The 24,800-nt window shown below is 38.2% G+C and overlaps 1 protein-coding gene across 9 annotated transcripts in view; it reads right to left on the bottom strand.

Moving 5' to 3' along the window:
- Positions 1 to 24,800, bottom strand: part of LOC121329238 (kelch-like protein 5) — an 83,289-nt gene that overhangs the window by 32,827 nt on the left and 25,662 nt on the right. For 3 of the 9 annotated variants that reach the window (XM_041274738.1, XM_041274756.1, XM_041274746.1), the window contains exons 2-3: positions 21,756 to 21,818; positions 8,877 to 9,031 (exon numbers count right to left, since the gene is read on the bottom strand). The exons of 3 other annotated variants lie outside the window; for them this stretch is intronic. In XM_041274738.1, the coding sequence (XP_041130672.1) occupies positions 8,877 to 9,031; positions 21,756 to 21,794 (194 nt within the window). In that variant the 5' untranslated portion in view covers positions 21,795 to 21,818. Of the gene's footprint in view, positions 1 to 6,935; positions 7,026 to 8,876; positions 9,388 to 21,755; positions 21,819 to 24,800 lie in introns of those variants that run through there. 3 more of the 9 variants (XM_041274765.1, XM_041274732.1, XM_041274802.1) reach the window with 3 other exon arrangements.

The following is a 24,800-nucleotide window of genomic DNA, read 5'->3' as shown; positions in this document are numbered from 1 at the left end:
AGACTCAACCATGAGCACCAAGGCGCTTTCAAAAGGACTCTGGGACAAAGCTGTTGAAAGGCACATATCAGGGGTTGGGTATAAAAAAATATCAAAGGCCTTGAATATCCCTTGGAACACGGTCAAAACGATTATTAAGAAGTGGAAGGTGTACGGCACCACCAAGGCCCTGCCTAGATCAGGCCGTCCCTCCAAACTGGATGACCGAGCAAAAAAGCAGCTGATCATAGAGGCTACAATGAGGCCAATAGCAACTTTACAAGATCTACAGACTTTTATGACCAAGACTGGTCAAAGTGTGCATGTGACAACAATATCCCAAGCACTCCACAAATCTGGCCTGTATTTTACCCAAGAAAGCCCACCTTGAATCCCGTTTTGAAGTATGCAAAAAAACACTCAGGAGATTCTGTAGCCATGTGGCAAAAAGTTTTGTGGCCTGACTAAACTAAAATTGAATTTTTTAGCCTAAATGCAAAGCATTATGTTTGGTGCAAACCCAATACAGCGTATCACCCAGAGAACACCATCCCTACTGTGAAGCATTGTGGTGGCAGCATCATGTTATGGGGATGTTTCCCATCGGCAGGGACTGGGGAACTTGTCAGGATAGAAGGGAAAATGAATGGAGCAAAGTGCAGAAATGTCCTTGAGGAAAACCTGCTGCCCTCTGCAAGAAGCAGAAAGCTGAAACTGGGACGGAAGTTCACCTTTGTGCATGACAGGTAAATGTCCTTGAGTGGCCCATTCATAGCCCCAACCTAAATCCAATCGAAAATTTGTGGCATGACTTGAAGATTGCTGTCCATCAACGCTCCCCAAGGAACTTGACAGAGCTTGAACAGTTTTGTAAAGAAGAATGGTCAAGTCTAGGTGTGCAAGTTGGTAGAGACCTATACCAACAGACTCACAGCTATAATTGCTGCCAAAGTTCCTTCCACCAAGTATTAACTAAGGGGGGTGGAGACTTATCCAATTACGATCTTTCAGCTTTGTATTTTTAAGATGTAATTTCTGTAGATGTAATTTGATATATTCTGTAAGATATGCAGTTATGTTCTATTATTATTAGTTTTGTTTTCTTCTTCTGATATGAATATAATGTAAAAAAAAATAAAAAGAAAGGTTTATTTTAAAGGTATTCACTTTGGGCTCACAGGGCCAGTACAGGTACAGATCAGTAGTGCAGCACTAATGCAAACAGAGACATTTACTAAGATAAAATAATATACATGCTGTTAAAAAGACCAAATTCCCATTGAGTTTTTTTTTTTTTTTTTTTTTTTTATTTTATTGTATTGATTTTAAGTATTACTATGCAAGACAGCTGCTATACGATCGTTACCTTTATGAAAAATGTGCACAGATGAATCTACTGGTTAATCAACTAATGCCCATAAATTAACTTTTAATAAACTAATCAAAAATTTGAATCGAGTGTCATACCTAATTTAAATATGTAAGTTTTTTTTTTTTTTTACTTTGTAGTAAAGTCTTTCTGATTTTTAAAATGTTATTTGCTTATTTATGGGTTCTTTGTTTGGATAATACTAACTAACCATGGCTGTTGTTATACATCATAATATAATATACGTGTGTGTGTGTGTAGATATGGTTTAAATGTTTAAACGCTAACACCTACATAGCATTTAAATATTCATAAAAATGTAACAAAAGCTCATCCGTAGTTCCTAGACCTTTAATATAGAGGGGGTTTGCCCCTGATCAAACAGGTCCTGCAAAAATTGCAGTACTACTGCCATGGGACAAGTCGTGAGGTCAAACCCACAAGGCAGACACCACATGTGTAAGACACTCCACTTGTACCCGCACTGGGAACGTGTGGACGCTGCTGTGGCATTTTGTAGGGTATCAATAACCCTATTGGACAGACCCAGACGACTCAAATGCAGCCCTTAAGAGGCCACACACAGAGCTGCTTATAGACAGCAACCCGGACAAGACTGGCTTGGTACCGGACCAGAAATGCAAGCACCAGTTAGAACCGGCTCCGTATGGTACCTGGTCGTAACCGGGACGGTTCAGTGACTGTAGCTTGTCCACTTTTAAAATGTAAGCAATTTTTTAATTTTTTTTTTTTAAATACTCCAAATAATCACTTCCCTTTATTGATCTGTAATAGAGATATCAAAATCTTTCTATTTGGAGTAACATGGGTTTCTCTAAAACCAGTTTTCATTTATGTATTTATTTATTTTTTGGAATCACTTCAAATCTAATTTTATTTATAAAGTGCCTTTCAAGGCAAGTCATCCCAAGGCGCTTCTAACAAGAAAAAGGGCATTCGGAAGAACATTTAGTACAATAAAAACAATGAAAACTGGTCAGGGAGGCATTTATATTAACGTTCACTTGTAGCACTGTCTACTGGCAGTTTCGCTGTATTGTTCTGCAGTGGAAAGAAAACCACAACAACGGTAAAATGTAAATGTTTTATAGGAAAAAAAGACTGTGCAACACTCTAATTTCTTTTTTTTATGAGAATTGCATAATTTAGAATAGAGCTGTAATTTACCAAAATAAATACAATTATATATATTTTTTGAAATATAGTAATACAAAAACAGAAATGTTTACAAAATACAACTTTATTGAAAATGTTTCAAATTTTCTGTATGTCTGTCTTTTTATTGGTTTAGTATTTAGCTGCAATATACCATAATATACAACTAACATTATATTACATTACTTTTAAATCTATATAAGGCACTATATATTTTTTTTTTATTGTAATTGCACTTGTAAAAAAGAAAATTGCAAATGGAACTGCACACTGGTTCTCTGGCATACATTTAGTAATGGTCCTTTTACCCCCCAAGAAATAACACACATTACAAAATAAACACAAGTTTGCTAGTAGAATAAACCAACCCTCTCCAAGCTGTAAATATACCTCTTTCCATCCCCAGGTTTGACATACGCAATAACTTTAAATTGGTAAGTGGTTCTCAATAGCCTGTGTGTATAGCCTGGGCCTCAACTATATCCTGTTGTGATGGATAATAAGGGGGAATTAGCTGCCTTATAGTCCATTAGTACATGCCTTACAGGTATTATACTAATGGACTATACTCCTTAAAGTGTGTATGAGGGCCAGCCTTTTCTGTTGATGAAGTCATACATCTAAACCCCTACATTTACCTTGAACTTCTAATGACTCGTCGGGTACCCATCCGCTGAGAAAGTTTTAGGTAAACCGTTCCAGAAATGTACAGAGAGGATCACACACGTAATTAAAGAAAAAAAAAAAACTTTATTAAACACATAACTTTCTCACTTGCCAGAGCTGCTTCTAGTTTATCTGAACAGTGCAGATATCTGAATGGAGAAATATTACTGAACTGACCGTGTCCTTCTTTGCTGTTTTTGAAAGATGCTGCGTCTGTGGTTCACTTGAGCTGAAAGGCTGACTCGGCAGTTGCAGATACAGGATTGGTTGCTTTCGTTGATGCAAAGTATTGATTGGCTGGTTTTGGTGGATAATAATTAATTTGTACCAATTGTGTCTTTGTTTAGTATTTACTGTCGAGTAGATGTGAACTATGCTAAAAAATACAGCAAGTCAAAAAGAAAAAGCCAGTACTTGCACAGACTGATTTTAAATTTGATTCACATGGGATGCGCCCACGTTCTCGCGGTCATCTACTAATGCCCACGATAGCTGGCAGCTGATTGGCTGATGACACTGAATTATTGTCTAATCCAGAAAAAGATGAGTATATTTCAGGCAGACACAGTATAAAAGTAGACATCACGCTTTATTGATGTATTGATTTTATTTTTTTTTATAAACCCCTGGCATTGTGGTTCCTGCACAATAAGCAAAGTGGCAAAATACACATTTTCATAAAGTAATATCATTACTGTGGTTTACTTATGCCTTTTTTTAGAACTCAAATGTAACTTAAATAAACTTAAAAAATGTAGAAAAATGGATATTGTACGAAGAAAAAAACACCTCACCATTCTGGGTTTTGTTCCCAAAACAGTTCCCAACTGGCCCCATAATTCCGTGACAAGGAGACAGGTCAGATTTTTAAACCACCTCTAAACCACAAATGAACCGATTTTAAAATCAACAAGTGGGTGTGAATTGTGTGAGCAGCGTCAATAGATATGTTGAACTGCGCTGGTCATTCTATCCGCAGAGCATCAAAACAACATAAAATCGTATTACTTGAAATGTTATACATGGTAAACAGTATCTATCAAAATCGTGCAATTCTGTAGTTTTAAAATCATTTTGCCTTCACCCACACTCTTTGTCGTTTAACTTTGTGGTTACTGTTCTATTTATTTAATACTTCCTTCTTCTCACAGTCCTGCCCCAATCAGACAAATACAGCAAATCAGCAGCTGTAAGAGCACAAGAAAGGTTACAAACGAGGAGGAGGCCAATCGGCCCATCTTGCTTGTTTGGTTGTTAGTAGCTTATTGATCCTAGAATCTCATCAAGCAGCTTCTTGAAGGATCCCAGGGTGTCAGCTTCAACAACATTACCGGGGAGTTGATTCCAGACTCCCACAATTCTCTGTGTAAAAAAGTGCCTCCTATTTTCTGTTCTGAATGCCCCTTTATCTAATCTCCATTTGTGACCCCTGGTACTTGTTTCTTTTTTCAGGTCGAAAAAGTCCACTAGGTCGTCAATACCTTTTAGAATTTTGAATGCTTGAATCTGATCACCACGTAGTCTTCTTTGTTCAAGACTGAATAAATTCAATTTTTTAGCCTGTCTGCTAGACGAGGTCTTACTAATGTATTGCAAAGTTTTAACATTACTTCCCTTGATTTAAATTCAACACTTTTCACTATATACCCGAGCATTTTGTTGGCCTTTTTTATAGCTTCTCCACCCATTGTCTCGATGAAGACATTTCTGAGTCAACATAAACTCCTAGATCTTTTTCATAGATTCCTTCTTTAATTTCAGTATCTCCCATATGGTATTTATAATGCACATTTTTATTTCCTGTGTGCAGTACCTTACACTTTTCTCTATTAAATGTCATTTGCAATGTGTCTGCCCAGTTCTGAATCTTGTCTAGATCATTTTGGATGACCTTTGCTGCTGCATCAGTGTTTGCCACTCATCCTATTTTTGTGTGATGGAAACACACAAAGGAAGTAATTCCTGTTCCAGGATAGGTGTGTGCTTTTGGTAACTATTAAGCAAACCAATTCAATACCTTTAGTGACAGTTCACGCAATTCACACTCACTTTACATGTTCAATAAAATCAACTAAATTTGCTATTTAGGAGAGGCGAGTTGAAAAAGCCGACCTGTCTTAAAGTGTCCCAGAATTATGGGGACAGTTGACAACCTTAATTACAGTCCTCCTAACAGAAAATACTAGGCTCCAACAAAACGTTGATCACTATACTTTATATTTACCTTGCAAGCTGGGCCAGTGTTTGGAGAATGTGAAGCACATCTGCTCTACCCTGACTCACCAAACCTGAAGCAGCACTTTGTTGATCCTGTTATTTATCGTTAATCCCTACTGTCCCTCACATCACTTGCCATTTTAGAAACTTTAGTGCAAATTCTGGCAAGGAAGTCTGTGCAAGGCAAAGCGCGCCGTGATCATTATTTCTAGTATTTATCAACACTATGTAATTTATGTGGATTTTTGCCTTCAAATTCATGTGCAGCAATGTTTGTTCCAATACCCAGATAGTTTCTCCGCACTTAAGAAAATAATAATTACTCCTTGCCGCTGGTTTCACATCACACTGCTAGTCTTCTGTCGTTGATAAACCAATGCGCACGGACACCAAGAGAAATGGGTGGAGATTTGTGATGCATGCCAAATTGAAATCTGATCAGAATGAAAGGTCAGCCAATCAACATTCAGATATTATACCAACGTTAATGGTGTCCAATAGCAGCTAACAGAAAACAGAGGCAGCATGAGGAAACAGAATGCAAGCAGCACGAACCGTGCTGAATGAAAGCGCAATTGAGAAACGTTGCGCTAGTGGACTGTGCGAGTGGATGAATGAATGATGGATGAAAAACAGATTCAATAAGTTCCTGTTCCGAGTCCCGGTATGGAGTGCAGGTGAGGACAGTCAGAATTTGACCCGTGCCGGTACATGAGTAACACACGTCAGACACTTAGCTGATGATAGCCTCATTTCTAATTGCTCCCTCTGATTGTGTAGTATGTTGATTAGTCATATTCAGCGATTTTCTGATCTGCATCAGTACAATAAGTAATGTAGCTTATATAGAGAATAGTGGCAACATCTCCTAAATGAGACTCATCTTGTAAACATTACCACTGCATCCTGTGATGTCAGCTTATTTTTACTACACACTCTCAAGAAGGGCAGTATTCAGTATATGCTGTCTGCATATAAACTGATTAACAGTGAAATGTTAAATTCCACCTGCACGTAAACAGACTACTCAGAATACTTATTCATCATGTGCTTGTACCCTTTTGAATCTATGCCTCAACCGTAACTGTAATTCAGTCAAAAATACCACTCCTAATAGTGTACACATCCTATAGGTATACATGCATTGGCATTGCACTCAGTGAAAAATGAAAATCCTGACACAAATCTATTCATACCCAATGTTCATTATGTATGCTACTCTATAAGATATTAAGATTATCTTTTCATATTGTCATGAGAAATCAGTTATACTTGAAATAATATCATTCAATGATGTGTGCATGTCCTTGTACTATTTAAATTATACTGGAGGGGGATGCCAGTGCGTCTCCAAAGGGAAAAGAGCACATTGAAACTGCATTAACTAGATTGATCTATGCATGCATAATAATCGTATCAGTATCACCTTGCCACTTTATAGAATGTAATTACACCAACTGCAGCTGTACAATGTCAAACCCTCAGAAAACTGATTACTTTCAGGAGGTAGATAAAAATAAAAACTTACTGTGCAGATGCACACTGTAGCACTCAGCTATGGTCACAGTTTTCCAAAACATATTTCACTTTTTGTTGTTGCTAGAATAATGAAAAATCTTGTTTAATAGCAAGTATGTCAGAAACATACAGTATACTGTATTCCCTACTATGGCTTTAAATACATTAAATAAATCAGTGCTATGAAAAAGCAGACCTCCATATAACACACAAAGTAAGTACAATTAGCATGCTGTATCATAAAAAATGAGGATGCATAGTTTCAGGAAAACCAGACAATCAATTCCCTACTGCAGATATATCGCATAGCCTTCTGTTGTCCTCCCAAGACATGCTGTACAGTACAGATGGATACATGGGATACAATAATTACCATAAGTCATTTTCTTTTTCCATTGCACAAAGTAAGAACTGTTGTTTACTATTCCAGCATTTTGTACAAAATAAAGCATTGTGATTCCCTACTACACTCTGTTGTCTATGAACACTATCTTCACAATCAGTGCAACTAGCCTGTATGAAACTGATGTCCTTGCTATGCATGCTCATTGTTCACGTGTGTGTTTCACCATGCACCATTGGCTAGCTGACAGAAATGGCTTAAACTCCTCAGCAACTTATTGTATGAGATAGGTTTGCAGTGAGAAATGCTAGAAGCAGGATTGCTAATTTGAATGTCTCTATGGCTATGGTCTGGAAGCTATTCTGTGGAATGTGGATGAATGTTGCCGAAGTGTGGTTGAAAGCCACAGGAGTGGGGCTGCAGATCCCCATAGAAACCGGACCATTTTAACACTAAATAATTGGCTCTTGTAATACTGAAATTTGCGTATCCTGATTACCCATAGTTCTATAGCTACTGCTCTCTCTCACCTTAGCGAAAGCTACTTTCATTTATTTGAAATTTTACACACACACACACACACACAACACCACACACACACACATATATATATATATATATATATATATATATATATATATATATAATATATATATAAAGAGTTTGATTTCGTGATTGAGTTACACAGGATGCATCTTATTCGTAGAATTTATTCTTAGTCGAGAAATGTCATTTGGTATTGTTTCTATAGACATTGATGAAATGAAAAAAAAGGATGATTTTAATCTCTGCGGTAAAATATCAAACAGAAAGATTAAACCAACCATTGATGTTTCTGATGTTGGCCATTCTGCCAAGACATAATTTACAGTACTTGATAAAGACTTGATAAAGTTACTGTCTCTAATGACAGATGGGAAATATGTTATATATTACTCAATAAAGGTAATCATGCAGTAGGGTGGTACTGTTCCAGTACATCTGTCCACACGCACGGCAGACACTCTCCTGTACCGAATCGGCTATTCAGCTCTATCAACTCTCCTGCACCTCCACGTAATTAGCCATCCTGATAAGATCACAACTCCATTTCAATAGATCCTGAAATATTTATGTATGTGCCACAATGGATGACATTAACGCATTAAAGTCAAGTTACCATTTTGATTGGGTAATTGAAAGCAATTTCATGGCCATTACTATATGTGACAACTCAATATATCTTTTAAAAAAAACATTTTTAAAGTTTTGCAGCAAAATTCTAATTAAAAGTCGTTATAAGTTACAGTAGTTATACAGTAGAAATGTAACATTCATGTACAAATCTTTTCCCAAACATATTCCCATTCGAATACTGATACTGTAACTGACCAGCAATACTGCTGTAGGTAGCACATACTCGAAGAACCCGTTTGCTGCTACTATACTTAATGAGGGTACAAAAGAAATCACACTATAAAAATATAATTGTCATATTGTACCACAGTTTTACTACATTTTAAACTATGCAATTTCAGTACTGCTAAAACAGTTCCAAGAAAGCTGCCACACTAATCCTAATTCCAAAACTGATCCCAATAATGATCCTAGAAAAGACCAAAACCAGACCTGCAAGAGCTGCTGTCCGAGTCGTTCTCCTCCTCCTCCTCCTCCTCATCCTCCTCTTCCTCCTCCTCCTCGCTCGCTCCTGCATTCTCGACTTCGTTCTCGTCCAGCGCACATGCTCCCTGGCAGTCTTCCGATGTAAAATCAAATGTGGGCACCTGCCAGGGTAGAGAGCTCTGGCTAGAGGAGCGGTGGCAGCCCATTGGTGCCAAGGGCAAAGGGAAATTACCTGGGTCTAAAAACTTTATAGTGCTGCCCTCGCTGCCCAAGGAGCTGCCTGCCGCCCCCCTACTCAAGAGATCTTTTAGCTGGGGGCCCTCGTCCGAGCTGGTTGGTGGTGGGGACGTGGGATGGCCAAACCACTTCCATCTGATTCGCAAGATCTGCTTAACGTCAAACTCCTTCCTGGAGCCAGACATCCCTCCTTGAGATCTTAGATTGTCTAGGTGACGGCTCAAACAGCACTGGAAAGGACTTCTTCTGCACCCGAGTGAAAACACTCTCTCTCTCTCTCTCTCTCTCTCTCTCTCTCTCTCTCCCTCCCTCCCTCCCTCTCACACACACACACACACACACACATATAGCCATCGCATGACTGCCTACTTCCTTTTGGCTGATTGAAAAAAAAAAAAAAATGCTTTCACAAGCAAAATAACATTTAAAAAAAATAAAAATAAAAAACTTATTTAATCCTTGGGTATCCTAAATTCTAAACAATAGCAAAATATGATGGAAATACATGTAGATAGTAGTGTCCTCAGTCAAGCAGGGGGACTCAATTTAGCTTAGACTACAAACCACTTTCTAGGGCCCTGGCCCCCATTCTCTGACAATTATCTTTTACAAACACTGACAGCATTCATTAAGCCCTTTCAAACAGCAAACGCCACCCCCTCCTTCTAAAACCACAAATGACAGAGACAGACAGCCGCTCTGATGCAGCATCTCAACACAGTCTCTCCTGCTCCTGTAACCCTATAAATGCCACACGAGAACAGGCTGTTAAGATTGGGCTACAGGAAGTAATGGCTGAAAAAAAAAATGCAAAAGTGGAGGTACAGAGCTGCTTATCAACAATATACTGTACTGTTTCAGAACATCATCCAGTCATTTAACTCTTAATGCAGCATACTCACACAGTAAGAATGGGAGATCAGTGAGAAATCCAAGCATGAACAAACCATACAAGTTCTCAAAAACACAACATAGTATCCCTCAAACAAACAGACATTCTCATGAAATCACAATCTTTAAAAGTTTTACACCCCAAAGGAATTCACCCAGAGAGAAGTGCAGCCCATAGGGTTAAAACATTCTGGCATCAGTTTCCACGGAACAGCTTTGTAGCCACTTACCTATGGATCGGAGGGGGGTGCACTACGAAATGTAATGCAAAATGTGATTCCCATTCTTAACATTAGAAGCTAATTAACCAATTAAAGAGTAAGCTCCCACTGCAGACTGGACAAGACACACATTTGTTAACAGCAGCTTTATTTTATAACTTGTTAAAGACATAAAAAAGTATATCATTGGGACAGAGGAGGATAACAAGGAAGTCTTTTCTAATGGATGTGAATTTCCATTGTTTTTCAAAGCCTCCATATCTAAACTGCTCAAAATGGATTAATACATTTGTAGAGAGAAGCTAGGTGGTCGTCAGCAATATGAATTGGCCTTAAAATGTCTTAGTATATCTGAAGTGTAATTTATTGTAATTCTTTGCCTTGTTTAACTGCACTGCAGATTGGGGGCTGCTATTGTAGTGTGAGATGTCCAGATCTTGAAGTATCCTGGCAATATAACCAGCTCAGCACTAACTGTGTGAGAATAGAACAAAAAAGTACCACTTCAGGTTTTCATTTTCTAGGATGAACTTCATTCTAGAAAACAGATAGATTGTGTATTTGAAATTTTTGCCCACTAATCCTGTACAGTATATCCGCTAGGATAACAAATACACCCCCTCCCCACCACAGCTGTGAATTCAATGTCTAGGCTGTACGCAGTTCTCTAGATAACGTATATGTGAAATCTAAGTGTGACACATTCAGACAGAGGGACATGCCCTGTTGCCAGGGATACGTAGTGTGTTGACTGCAGTGAATAATAATCCTGTACAGATGGAACAGTAAATTACACTGTATACAAAAGGATCAATGCAATGCAGCTCAGTTTGGGGTAACGCGTTTTCTTTGCAGGCTCAGCCCCGGTCAAACTTGGAACCATAACCACAAATCGTTTACGGAGCTGTCACACCAGAACGAAAAAGGGCTCCGATATACTTTTTAGTACACGCCCATTTTTGTCCAGCAAGATGATGGGGCAGTGATGAGGAACATTAAGAAATACGCCTGTTGTATTAGATCAACAGAAGGCACAGGAGACGAGTGTGGGTACACAGAATACTACAGAGTAGGGAGGAGTTAGGGGAATTCCACACACTCGTTGGTATAGCATATATGATCATACATCGTGCTTGTGCTATAATTACACATTGATGGCCATTTATCAAATAATTTATAACAACTAAAAAAATAATAATAATAATAAAAAAGATTCCTTGATGAATACTAGAACCAGTTTTCCAACGTGATGTTCTGTGGTGGAACAGAGGAGGGCAGTCTTCTCTGTAGCAAATCACTGCAATTGTCTGTATTTACTGTTTATCGTGTTTAAAATAATATATAAAATAACACCAGGTAGGGGGAGATGTCACATTTAATACAGCCCTGATTAGCCAGGAACATTTATCGTTACCGTTGTAGCAGGAAAAAAAAAAATCGCTCTGAAAGCGATCGAAAAGATAGCTATCGTTATCGTTTACAATGATCATTATCACTGTGGTGTGACCACCTCCCTTCATTTGAACTGGAACCATCTTTTTAAATCGTTAACGTTCCAGGTGTGACCGGGGCTTTCAACTGAAAAAAGATACAATTAAAATATAGGACCTGCCTGCCCAAGTCATAGTACAGACTATAAACAATCTTTGTTGCATTTTACTAAATTACACAGGTTAAACATAGGAAACACTGTATTTCTACATAGTGTATTATATACAAAAGAATATTTTTCAAAAGATGGACTGGTAATCTTTCCTTTGTGTACCACTGGGGCAGGTGGCTTGATCAATCCCATTGTTTTCACAGTCAACACCACAGCCTTTTTATATCTTTACAATAATCGAGAATTGATTATTGTAATGCACTTTTTTCCAGTGTCCCAAAACGTGGTATCCCGCATGCAGTTTGTTCTGAATACCGCTGCTAGGATTCTGACTAAAACCAAAAAACCAAAACTTATTACCCCTGTTTTGGCCGCTTACACTGGCTCCCCGTGCAGTATAGAACTGATTAATATTTTACTGTGAATTACAAGGCCCTGAACGGATTAGCACCTAGTCATTTGCAGGAGTTACTGACCCTGTATCTTCCAAACCGCACTCTGAGATCACAGGATATGGGGCTGCTGGTTATTCCTAGGGTCAACAAAAGCAACACGTGAGATAAGGCCTTTTTTCTTGTAGAGCTCCTAAATGATGAAATGCTCTGCCTTCATTTGTCAGGGAAGCTGGGACCGTTACAGTTTTCAAGTCTAGACTAAAAATGCACTTTTATAAAATGTCTCTTTTATCTTAGTGGGTTTTAATGTAACTTTAAAATTGCTGTTTTTGTATTGTGTATACTGTTATTTAAATGGTCTGATTGTGGCAGTTGTATGTGTGACATGCTATACAAATGTATTGTTCTTTTTTTCTGCTATGTACTGTACAGTGCTTTGCGATACTTTTGTATAAAAAACGGTATATAAATGCAATAAACAAATAACTCTGCACTTGCTGTTACCTGCCAATCAGTCTGAATATGCTAAATTAATTACTGGCACATTGAAAAACACAGAAATTGGAAGACACACACCATGTGCAGCTGAGAATTAAAATTATGTTTTTTCATAATATGCAATTAAATCCACTGGCAAATTTAGTTTGGCCTCCATTAGTTTTAGCGCACTGAATAATTCAGTTTGGCCATCTGGGAAGCCACAGATAACATATCCATATTCTATGTTGCCTTGGAAACAGAACATAATACTGAAAATAAATAAATGAATCCTTGTAATCTTCGTCTATATGTAGGTGTGTGCCATAAATACATTCCTATAATATACATGTTCTTAGGTCTCCCTTGTCGGCAACTTAATTTATAAACAAAACGCCGTACAACGAAGAAGAAATAATACATTCAAAATAAAAGATCTGGACAACGACGTGAACTTAGGAACAATGAGCTTCAGACCAGTAACAGAAGAATTTAATGAGACGTGTTTAAAAACCTTTGTTGCTGTATGTTACAGATTTGGTCTGTTACAAACTACCGCTTGTAGGAAATGGATGCAAGAGTCTGGAGGTACTGTGGAACTCCCGAACTGAGGATATCTGTTACTAGATGCTTCATCAAAACTGAAATCTAACTCCATGTTCTTTTTGTTTGGCATGACTGACCAGTAACGGCTAACCTTGTTGTGAAAAGCCCTGTAGAAACAGAGTGCTTGTATTGTATGACTTTCAGAAGCTGAAAGTAGATAAACTGGAACCAGGGTTAAACAAACTTAAAAGGGATATATATTTTTAATATAGGTCACAAATCTGAGCCGGGACATTAAATCAATACCATAAATACATTTTCTTTAATATTTTCCTGCAGTGCTTCATCGTTCACCTTCTACCTGTTCACTGTACAAAAGTTTTGTATAAAATGATACCTTGCTCAAACCTAGAACAACCTTCCTCTCTCCTTGTCAAGCCCAGAGGCACAATAAAACCTCAGCTGGTCTTTATAAGACATTACTACGTCTAGTCGATTTCTGATGAAAACATCACTATGTAATTTGAGAGTCCTGGGGCTTGTTTTGCATTTAAATAATCTCAATTATTATTACACCATGTGAAGCCGACACGACACCTTGTGACTGAATTATGGTGCTTTTCCTTCTATTGGACTGTTCTGTGATGAGAAACTGGGAACAACAAATCGCTTTGAGATTCATCTCATCACATTCATATGATTGTGGGTGTTCTAATAAAAGGGTTTCACTACAGTATCCTTGGCAACCCTTAGTTGCATTTCCAGCCAATGGAACACAAAGTACAAAAACAGTGGTTAGTCAGTCTTGACCATAAATACCCACACCTCCACCAGCCAAAGCAAGGAGAATGCCTAGAAACTCTTGGTATGAGAAAGCATTGGTACTATGAATGAAACATTTCTACTGTTTGGGGCATTTCACATACAAAAGTGAAATTTGATCCGTATCAATGTGCAATGTTTAGATTTGCAAAATATTCCCTGTAAATACTGAACATAGTATAGTTTGACACATTTTCAAACTAGCGTGTTGTTGGTATATATTTTATATTGTTTTGGCCAGGTTATATTTCAAATCAGTCAATCAGTTAATGTATTTAATATTGCGCCTTTTATGGCAATGCCATCCTAAAAGTGCTTTACAAGAAAAAACAAAATACAAAGTACAATGTCATAACTAAAATAAAAACATGATAACCAACGTTACCAAACAATTTACATTAAAAAAAAAAATCTCCCTATTACCAAAACCTAGCCGTGCTTTATATTTCTCAAGGGAATGAGAGCCTCTCACAGCTAGTGGCAACAAGTTCTAAACGTGTAGGAGGACTAGTGGAGAAACTCCGACCTCCTAGAGTGACACATCTGGTCAAGGGAACAGCCACCAGCTCTGAGCTTGAAGAGCACAGCTGACATGCAGGGATGCAGCAAGACTGTTAAATATTTAGGGCCAGTTCCCCGGACAGCTTTGAAGGTCAACAGAAGAATCTTTAAAATAACCTGATATTTAAATGGTAACTGTGACGGGGTACACCCCACCCGTGTAATATATTATTTGTGTTGTATTATTATTTAAAATGTATGGTTTAGTTTGTAAAAACACAATGTTTTTATTATTTTGCAGCATGGATGTGGTTAAAATTCCTCATCCCATGCTAAACTCACGTAGAATGTGACTGTCTCCAGATGAATTAATTTATTGCTAACCTTCACATGTATAAAATCCCACAGCTGTGGCTGAGCAAGGTTGGAGTGTTCAGGGTTGGAGAACGGGAGGAGAGAGAGTATGTAAAAGAAGAAAACTAATGAAACAACTGCTATGCGTGCTGGTTCAACACTAGCAGGATACTTGTATGTTTGTCTATTTGTTTTGGCCAACATGCCATTTTGTTTTATAAAGTGTTTCGGTTTTGTTAAATCTTTTTTATTTATAATTAAAGTAGTGCATTCATACCCCAGAGCTGTCTGTGTCTTGTCTACTCCCGGGTCTGTGACGTCACACCCAGCCAGCCACAGTATCCAATGCAGTTTCCAAGACAATGTAATATGATCAGTTTGTTCTGTACCTGTCAGTATTCTTGCAACAGCAGCATTCTGAATCAGTTGCACGATTCATATTACTTTATTAATGTTACTACTTGTTAGAATTAAACATTAGAATATTTAGGTTGCTACTTTGTGTTATTTTATTCTGTTGTGCCGTGTACTGTGTAGCTAACATGGTACTGTATTTGTAATTAGAAGACCGACGCACACTGTGACGTTGCTGTTCACTGCTTGTGTTTTCCAATGATCTTCTTCCGATCGGGTTCGGGTTAAGTGAATGCTCTGTATCGCAATGGGAACATTTGCAAGACAACCCCATCCCGAACGGAGATTTTAAATTAACCCCAACCCGATGGGGTTTACCTGATCTAGAGTTTCTAGGGGTATATTTCGGGTTGGGGTCCTAACATTTTGCATATTGTCTAACATTTTTCACTTGTCCAGATTCTGGCATTCACACCACAATTAACTTGAAAACCTGAAAATGAACTTGTCCTTGAAAAGCTGAAATATAATTTGTCCAGCTAAGCAAGTAATTGGTTCTGATTTTCCCCTGAATGTGTAAAGGCCAAGATAATTGAATGATCTAACAGTACAATATTTTGCTGAGGAGTTAATTTCAGACTATTGAACTGAAAAAGAAACATTAAGAACCATTCAATATGTTGATCCCTTTGGGAATTCTGGATTTAGAAAAATAAACTTGTTCTGGTGCTTTTCATCCACTGATGCAGGTCGACTTCAGGGATTTGTGAACCACCCAAAACAACTTGCATCTGAATTTACACAAAGCCAACCGAACCAAGAGATAGCCTCAAATATTTTAATAACTTAAAATGTAATTTGAGTTTAGATGGCATACCAGAAACTTGTGTAAAATGACAATAAACTAGGACCAGTGGTGTCTACAATCTGTTTATTTATTAGGAATGTTTCAGGTGTTTCAGGTATTAGCATTGATAAAAAAGGGAATATTCTGGTGTGCTAAAACACCATAAATATAGATAGAAATTGAAGGAACATGCCTGAATAAAGTTTTGTGTCACTAATCCTGACAAATACCTAGAGTAACATAAGTTAAGTTTTTTTTTCAAAATTCTAGTGGTGTATGGATATCCACCAGTGATTTGCCCCTTTTTGAAAAGAAGTGCCAACCCATGGTGATATGCTGTAATATCAACACCCCCGATTTGCCCTGCACAATGTTAAATTGTGTTTGTGTGATTTATATGTGGGAATGGGTTTATTTTGTATCGTTTTGGAGTTGACTTGTTTGATTGAATTATTGTTTACAGACGAGCGCTCGATTGAGACTTGCTGCCTGCTAGGCTTGGTTGAGGGGAAGGGCAGCAATTGATTGGCTGTGCTGGTGCTCAATCAGCAGGTGGGCGGGTCTTGACCGAGTGTCCATCAGTTTAAAAACATCCCCAGGAGATAGCTCGGGGCTGCTGCAAAGCCTCCCGTTTTCACGGCACCTTTGATTTATAGTTTGTGGTATTGTGTTTTATTTTGCACTTTTTGTACAGCTTGCTGTAATAGTCCTCTGTGCATTACCATTGCTGGTAACGTCACATGACCAGCTTTATTTACTTTCGTTGTTTGTTTGTTAATAAATCCTATGCGCCTGTGCTGGCGTTTCAACTTCACCCCCCTTGTCTCTCTGTGTGCTTGAACAGCGGCTACCCACACACGTGACACAAGCAAGACCCTGTCACAGGGACCGATAGTTATTATTGCTATTTGTAAATCTAATAAATGTAGTATCTCACACACACTCACACCCCCCCCCCCCCCACCCCCACCCCACCCCCCCCCACCCCACCCCACCCACACACAGGACTTTTTTAAAACAGCACAGACACGCAAATGAAAATCATTATCAAGTGTTAGTGCCTAATTAGTATGTTGGTAAGTAACAATGATAAATGGTGTTATATAATCTGTACTCCAGGGTGCTGTGATATGCTGAAAAATCATAACGGTGTGTGTGGAGTTAGAGGCACTCCGCCTATCACACCATGCTGATATTTCAACACATCGCACCACGATTCTGAAGAAATACAGCACTGTACCATGGGCCTGTCTTCAAAGTTTTGTTCTACAACTTCAGTATATTTTCCACTGGATACTACTTTCCTTCGCTTGAACAAAAAACCAAAACCCAACTGAAAGAACATCAAACAGGATTTGTTTTCTTTGTCCAAGATTGATTAAAAATATACACACACAAATCTAATCCTACGATGCAGCACACAATAACAGTTGGCATCTTTTAAATCTGAAAGCATTTTTTATGTCACCAACCTGAAATTGTTCATTCTTTTAATCCTTGCAATATCTCTATCCACTACAGGATTATCAAATCAATAGAACTCAAAGAGCAAGTCTAGACTGCAAGAGCAATGGGGCACAGATTAGACCTCAGGTAATGAGGACATGAATTGGATCAATCGTCTTCTTTTTATTGGATTTTAACAAAGCGAAATCTTAGTTAAATATCATTTGGGAGTGTGCAATCAACATGCTTGTCTCTTATATATGTAGTAAACAATGTTTTCCTCTCATTAGCAGAAAAATGAAGTGAAAAGAATGTCAGAAAAACTAAAAAGATCAACATCAAAACATGAGGAGACTTGCAAGCGTGTTGCTGTGCTTGTGTGGTATTGTAAGAAAATGCATTTGAAGACTTGATTGTTGCCTGTAAATGTTTTTACACTGCCATTTTTAATTACTAAGGCAAATGCAGTGGTTTGAGCTGCAGCTGATAATTAAAACAGGGAACTCAGTAGTCAATAGAGCTAAATGAACAACTATAAAACCTCAATCTCATCATGTATCTGGATTATTGGCAAGACAAATCAGTAACAGTGGCTTTAATGGAGCAACATAGCGGGCAGTACCAGATGATTACAAGGGGGCACACTAGAGGTATAGGACAAAAAGAAAACAGAGCTGAATATTCTCGTATTATGAATATGGAATTTTATTGAGATAACATTAACTATTTTCCATACTGTAACACCAGTATCGTGATTTGAATGGTGCTTTAACTAGCTTTAGATATTGAGATTGTCTAAACCATAGCAAGGTGTACAGTACCAGATATTTTTTACAACATTATGTGCACAAAATAACATTTCTCCTTTATTACAGGGTGTAGCGTCAGAGTGGGTCATAATATCATTCTGTGTGTGAAAGTAACATTTAAATATACAGAGGGGAATCAGAAACCATTCTCTGTGTCTTCTTGGTTTCTTGCCCCCCCCCCCCCCCCCCCCCCCTGATAAAGAATGCTTAAAAAGAGTCATAAACTAGCTGCTGAACAAATTGCTTATCTTCACGATCGCTGAATTACTCTTTTGGCGCCGCAAGCCAGACAGCTCTGGGGGCTTTGACACCTAGGACAGGAACCAGTCCATCTCATAAATCCAGCCGACAGGGGAAGAATAGCAGACCAATGAAGAACAAGGGGCCATGTCGAAACGACAACAACGATACGCAAACATGTCTACGAACTGTGACAAGCTGAAGATCCAGCGGCGACCAGCTGGAAAAGAGACACCGTTTTTCGGACACCTGAATACGAGATAACTATTCTACTGTTTGCCTTGGTGTGGGAGTCCGCTGCATAAGATTAATGAACACTATAATATTTGTTTGTATGCGATTTATACAAATTGATGTGGGTTTCATAACGCAATTATCATTCTGCGTTTAAGGCTAGAATCCAAATTTAGCTGTCTTGATAGTAGATCATTCTCAATAGGTTGTCTGGACGCAAAGAGCATCTTATCTCGCAAGAGAATTGCCTTCTGAACCAAAGCGAGAGAGAGACAGATTGAATGATGCTCTGATTACACTATGTAACACAATTTTTGTTCCTGGGTAGTAAGTGTTACTTCCTAATTGCTTATGCCTCAAAAGTACAGAAAATGGCTTTTATTCCCCACAAACTTTGCTTTTGTGACCAGGACAGTGATATTTTGAAATTTACCTATTTCCAATGAGAAAGCGGGCGAATTTGTGTCTTTTCGTTCACATAAAGTCAGAAAAAAACAACATATGAATCCAAATTAACATGTATTTACACTAAAGTAATACAAAAATGACTACAAAAGATTTAGAAGTGAGTAGTTTTTCGAGATTTACGATTATACTGTAAATCACTTTCACGAATCAGCCCCCAAATGTAGTCTTCCATCATGTTCTTGTTATACTGTCCTTGGTAGCAGCGTTCAAAGTCCAGTATATCCTGGTGGAAGCGCTCGCCTTGCTCCTCCGAGTACGCTCCCATGTTCTCCTTGAATCTGGACTTTGAGGGACATCCTACAGCCCATTGTGCCGTAGTTCTTCACTAGAGTCTCAACCAGCTCCACATAGTTTTCGGCCTTGTGATTGCCCAGGAAGCCCCGAACCACTGCGACAAAGCTGTTCCAAGCAGCTTTCTCCTTACTAGTGAGCTTCTTGGGGAATTCATTGCACTCCAGGATCTTCTTTATCTGTGGTCCGACGAAGACACCGGCTTTGACCTTTGCCTCAGACAGCTTAGGGAAGAAGTCTTGAAGGTACTAGAAGGCTGCCGGCTCCTTATTTAGAGCTCTGACAAATTGTTTCATAAGGCCTAATTTGATGTGCAGTTGTGGCATCAGCACCTTCCGGGGGTCCACCAGTGGCTCCCACTTGACGTTGTTCCTCCCCACAGAGAACTCGGTCCACTGTGGCCAGTCCCGCCTGTGGTAGTGCGCCTTGGTGTCCCTGCTGTCCCAAAGGCAAAGATAGCAGGGAAACTTGGTAAAACCGCCTTGGCGACCCATCAGGAATGCCACCATTGCAGCCTCTTGATGCCATCTCAGAAAAATGCAGATATGTATCCACTTAGGCAGCTGGAACTAAACTGAACTGGTGGGCTTAAGGCCCCTGTATTTATACTACTATTTATATTACTGGAAAATTCTAGAAAGTTCTAGAAGTTACTCCAAGTTTACTCAGCACTGAATCTATCTGGAATGTTCTGGAAAATAGGTAAATTTCAAAATATCACTGTCCTGGTCACAAAAGCAAAGTTTGTGGGGAATAATAGCCATTTTCTATACTTTTGAGGCATAAGCAATTAGGAAATAACACTTACTACCCAGGAACCAAAAAAAAAAAAAAAAAATTGTTACACAGTGTTATCAAACATTAACAAAGGCAAATATTTGTGTTACTAACGATACCCCTGTTAAGACTAATCTTCACCTTAAACAGCTGTCAGGAATGCAGTTGTAACCTTTTAGGGAATCTCCCATAGATTGTGTTGCATTGCTAATCAACCAGCGGGAGTCGGGAGTCGTTGTTTAAACTATCTTTTCTGTACTGTTTACTTCTTCCTTCCTGTATTACTTTAGTTTAGTTGGTGCTCATTTAATTTTTCCTTTATTTAGTTTTATTTCTAATAAAACTGTTCCTTTGTATTCACTCGCAACATTGTCTAGTCTGATTATTTCGATAGAGGTCGGGTTCTACATGACCTGAATTCTAACAAGGTATTTTATTATTACAATTTAAAAACTAGTCCAAATACAAATATACCTTGCACACTACAAGGGCTTTATGGGTTATTCTATAAAGGAAGCTACTAGCTATTGAAACTGCAAATGCTAATTTAACAGAAATAAATACATAAAAAATGAGGTCAGCTTTCCATGTTTTCCTAAGCCTGAGCCTTAATTATTATAATGTGTCATTCTAATGTGTTTTTTCAGCTAGAGCAATACATCAGTGGTAAAATATAGATTTGCATTTTAATAAACAAGAGACCGTATTGTACCAACCGAATCAAATATCACTTTCACTTGGTATTCAACACTGAGGATTCAAATACAGTAGCTCACATCTCCTATATGTATCTTTCATACATGGACTGGATGAAACATTATAATCACCTGCAATATGTAGCACACACTTTTGGAGTAAGCACCAGCTGCTCAGGGGGAACCAGTGCAATCTGAGTTGAGTAAACTGGGAAATGGTCCACTCCATGGAGAACAATTGCTGGTGGGCGATTGCCCCCTCCATTTTGGACCTATCCTAGGCTAACGTGGCAAAAATAGATCTTGCACTGTCCAAATGTAAAAAATGACACTTGTCCAGGAGCTGCGATCCTAACCTGGGTCTTATGGCAATTCAAGTTCCTATTTTCTATTGTGTCACCAATCAGACTGCAAGGGGGTTGACAGAATTTAAAGAATTTCTCCTGTAAAAACCTAAATGTTTGTAGTTAAGGGAAGCAAACCAAAGAAGCATTTTACATTTGTTGTTGAAGCAGTCCAACAAACAGTACAACATAACCTATAAATCTATCTAAACAGAAATGGCTTAACACCAGCACCCTGTGGATAAATAAAGTGAACAGGCAAAGCAGACTGTCACAACAACTTGTATGTGAGGTATTGCTGGGAAATGTATATTGTATATACATGCACTGCACCTGTATGGTTTTGCTGGAGGACATATCCATGTATATCATCTGTCTTGATAGGGATTTGCAAAGCTGTAAAATATAAGAACAAACAATTCATACATAAATGCTGCATGTCAAAAAATATGACTTATAAACCATGTTTCCATGCTGTCAACTGTTGCTTAACACAGACATACAGTAAAGATGAAATTCCATTTTTAGTAGATGCAACAAGTCAAAGAAGTTGACATAGCCCTGTCATCACTATCCTTGCATTTATATTATAGCTTGCTGTATTTGAAACATAATTATTTGGGGGATGGTACAACACCTACTGGATTACAATAATATAATTATATTAATTTGATTCTGCATTGCCCAAATTCCTTCTGTTGTGCTTTTACAATGTCTAAGACCTGGGAAGCAAAGTTTCTGTCCAGGGTTGTGTTGTCATTTAGCAATGCACTGTATCAGTTCAGTGGAACCTGAATTACAGTAACTGGCCCCCAAGCTCCTACATTGCTACAACAGCCCTGTAGCACTACTGTTAGTTATTCGCTGTAGGGCAAGGTCATTCCCATACATTAATGAAAGTGAATTGTTAATGCAACAATTTTTTTTTTAATTAAGCACTGTGCTGTAGCTGCAATACAATACCATGTGGCACATCAAAGTCTGTATTTTTTCATCTCAGGCTTCAGCCAACTTCCTGCTCAGTATATACTGTAAAGTCATTTACACATCAACCCAATCGACTATCAATATAAACGTCCTTTGTTCATACGTTCTAAAGCATTGCTTTATAGATTTTTCATTCATCCGCATCAGTATCCTGTGCAATCCATACCCAAGGGTTGGCAGTCAGAGCTACAGCCTACAAAAACAAGAAGTGCTTCCACATACTCTGGAATGCAAATGCAACCTACACAAGCTCATTAGAATAATGATGGCACAGCACAATGGGAAAAAAAGACTTCAGTGCTTGTGTTTATTTAATGCAGGATGCTAAGCAGTAAGGCGATGGCATTTTTGTAGGCACAGAGATCTTTTAGGGACCTCATTATGTCCAAATGCACCCAAGGGAAGCAAAAACCATTAAGGAAGATCTATCATCTTAAATTCTGGTTTTAAGTTTCACACATTACAGTATGTCATAAATAATTTTGTGCCTAAAAAGTGTGCTAGGGCTACTAGAGGGATTATTACACTAAACAAAAAGATTCCAAAATAGAGAAAAAAAACACAGGGTCAGCATTTCCTTCTGTTCTAAAATATCTGTACTTTATTCCCTTAAAAAGTAAAGAGACTGTATACAAGTGGTCTTCAAATCATGTGATATCACTCAGTGAATTTGACAGTACTGTAATGAAGGTACTGCACTTGTATTGCTTGATATAATTTGGATATTAACAGATACAGATCAAAATTAGTCTATCAGAGTTATGTGGATGGAACTCGCATCTGAAAACAGAAGCAAGAAAACCTTTACTGAATTGTACAAACTTTCAGGTATTTGAAGCATTTTTACAGTACTGCCGCATACAACTACCATTATATGTTCAACTACAGTACATTGAAAATTAATTTTAAAAAGTCAGCTTATCACACATGCCTAAACAATCCTCTCTATCTCATGGACTTTTAATAGAAACAGAAAATGTATTATTTGAAACTGGCTGGTCTGCAGAATTAAAATGAGGTATATTCCAATTATTACTACAGCAGGGCATTAAAACCTACTGGCATTAAGACGTGTTAAATTAAATTGAAATTGCAAGCAGGAATTGTAGAACTGCAGCCTGTTGAAGCTACAGTAACTTGACAGTAAATAATCTAACCCAAGACTGGCACTGCAACAGCCAAAACTGTTACTACTGTTAAAAAACATGACACTGAACCAGAAGAAACTGAAAATCCAGGCAGAAAAACAAAACAAAACAAAAAAAACACATGGCTTTGTCTTTAAAACAAAAGAAAACCCAGCAGAACATTCAGAACCACAAGTACATATCAAAAGAAATACAATACTCTTACCCTCACTATCAGGAGTAGTATGTAGGAGGAGTACTTAAATAAAATCTATTGAAATATTTGCAGCCTGTTTTTCATTAAGCAAAAGCAGCATATGCTTACTACAACCTGAAAATACTTGAGGTGTGGGTATTCATTTTTTTGAGGGGGTTGTAGTGCCACACTAATCATGAGCCCAGTTTTAAACGATTTAACCTTGCAACCCACCAGCCTGCAGCTATGGGAATCTGCTTTCTGTGTAGTACAAAAGGTGAATGCCCTACACTGGCACTGATCAACCACTAAAATTATGTTTAAGAGCATGTATTCAACACATTACACAGGCAACAACACAAATGCACAGAACAAATACGTACTGTGCCACACACTTCAATAATCACTTTCCACGATATGCTATACATCGTAACCTTCATTAGCATGAAAATCAAGCTGAGAAAAAAAACCAAAAAACTCCTTTTACAAACCAATGAAATTTAATTAGTTGAATCCAATTACATGTCTAAAGAAGAAAAAACAAATCAGCACAACAGCTTAGTGCACCAGTTCATGATCCCTGCTGCTGAGCCTTGAGAAAGCTGCAAGTCTGAATCTCAGGATGATCCTGTCAGACTGAGATCCTTGTTCTAAGATCCAAGCCAGCTTCTGAATCTTTATCAAGCAGGGCAGGACAAGGCAAAGGGTCACTGTTCACTAGTGATGGGGAGTGGGGGGGTGGGGGGGAATCAGTAACTAAGGAAGCTGTTCTGTAGGTAAGGGCTAATCAGGACCAAGTTATCAAACACTGCCTCTGGTTTCCTACAGTCACTCCAAACTCATGCAAAAAATCATGCAAAGGACCATTACCAGACAAGAAGCAGTAGCATACAGTAATGGTGCCCACCATGTCTTAAATATGTTCCACTATCTACTTTACACTTAAATAATACAGCAAGAGAAACTGCATTTTCAAAATAAAACTGCCTTGCTTTCTATGCTTTCAGGTGACAGAATGTGCCTCACAATTAAAAAATAAAAAAAACTTATTGGAAAAATAAGCACTCA

Source organism: Polyodon spathula, chromosome 2, assembly GCF_017654505.1.
Source record: "Polyodon spathula isolate WHYD16114869_AA chromosome 2, ASM1765450v1, whole genome shotgun sequence".
Classification (NCBI taxonomy): Eukaryota; Metazoa; Chordata; class Actinopteri; order Acipenseriformes; family Polyodontidae; genus Polyodon; species Polyodon spathula.
Note: the sequence above shows the minus strand (reverse complement) of the source record. Positions and strands in the feature narration are given on the sequence as shown.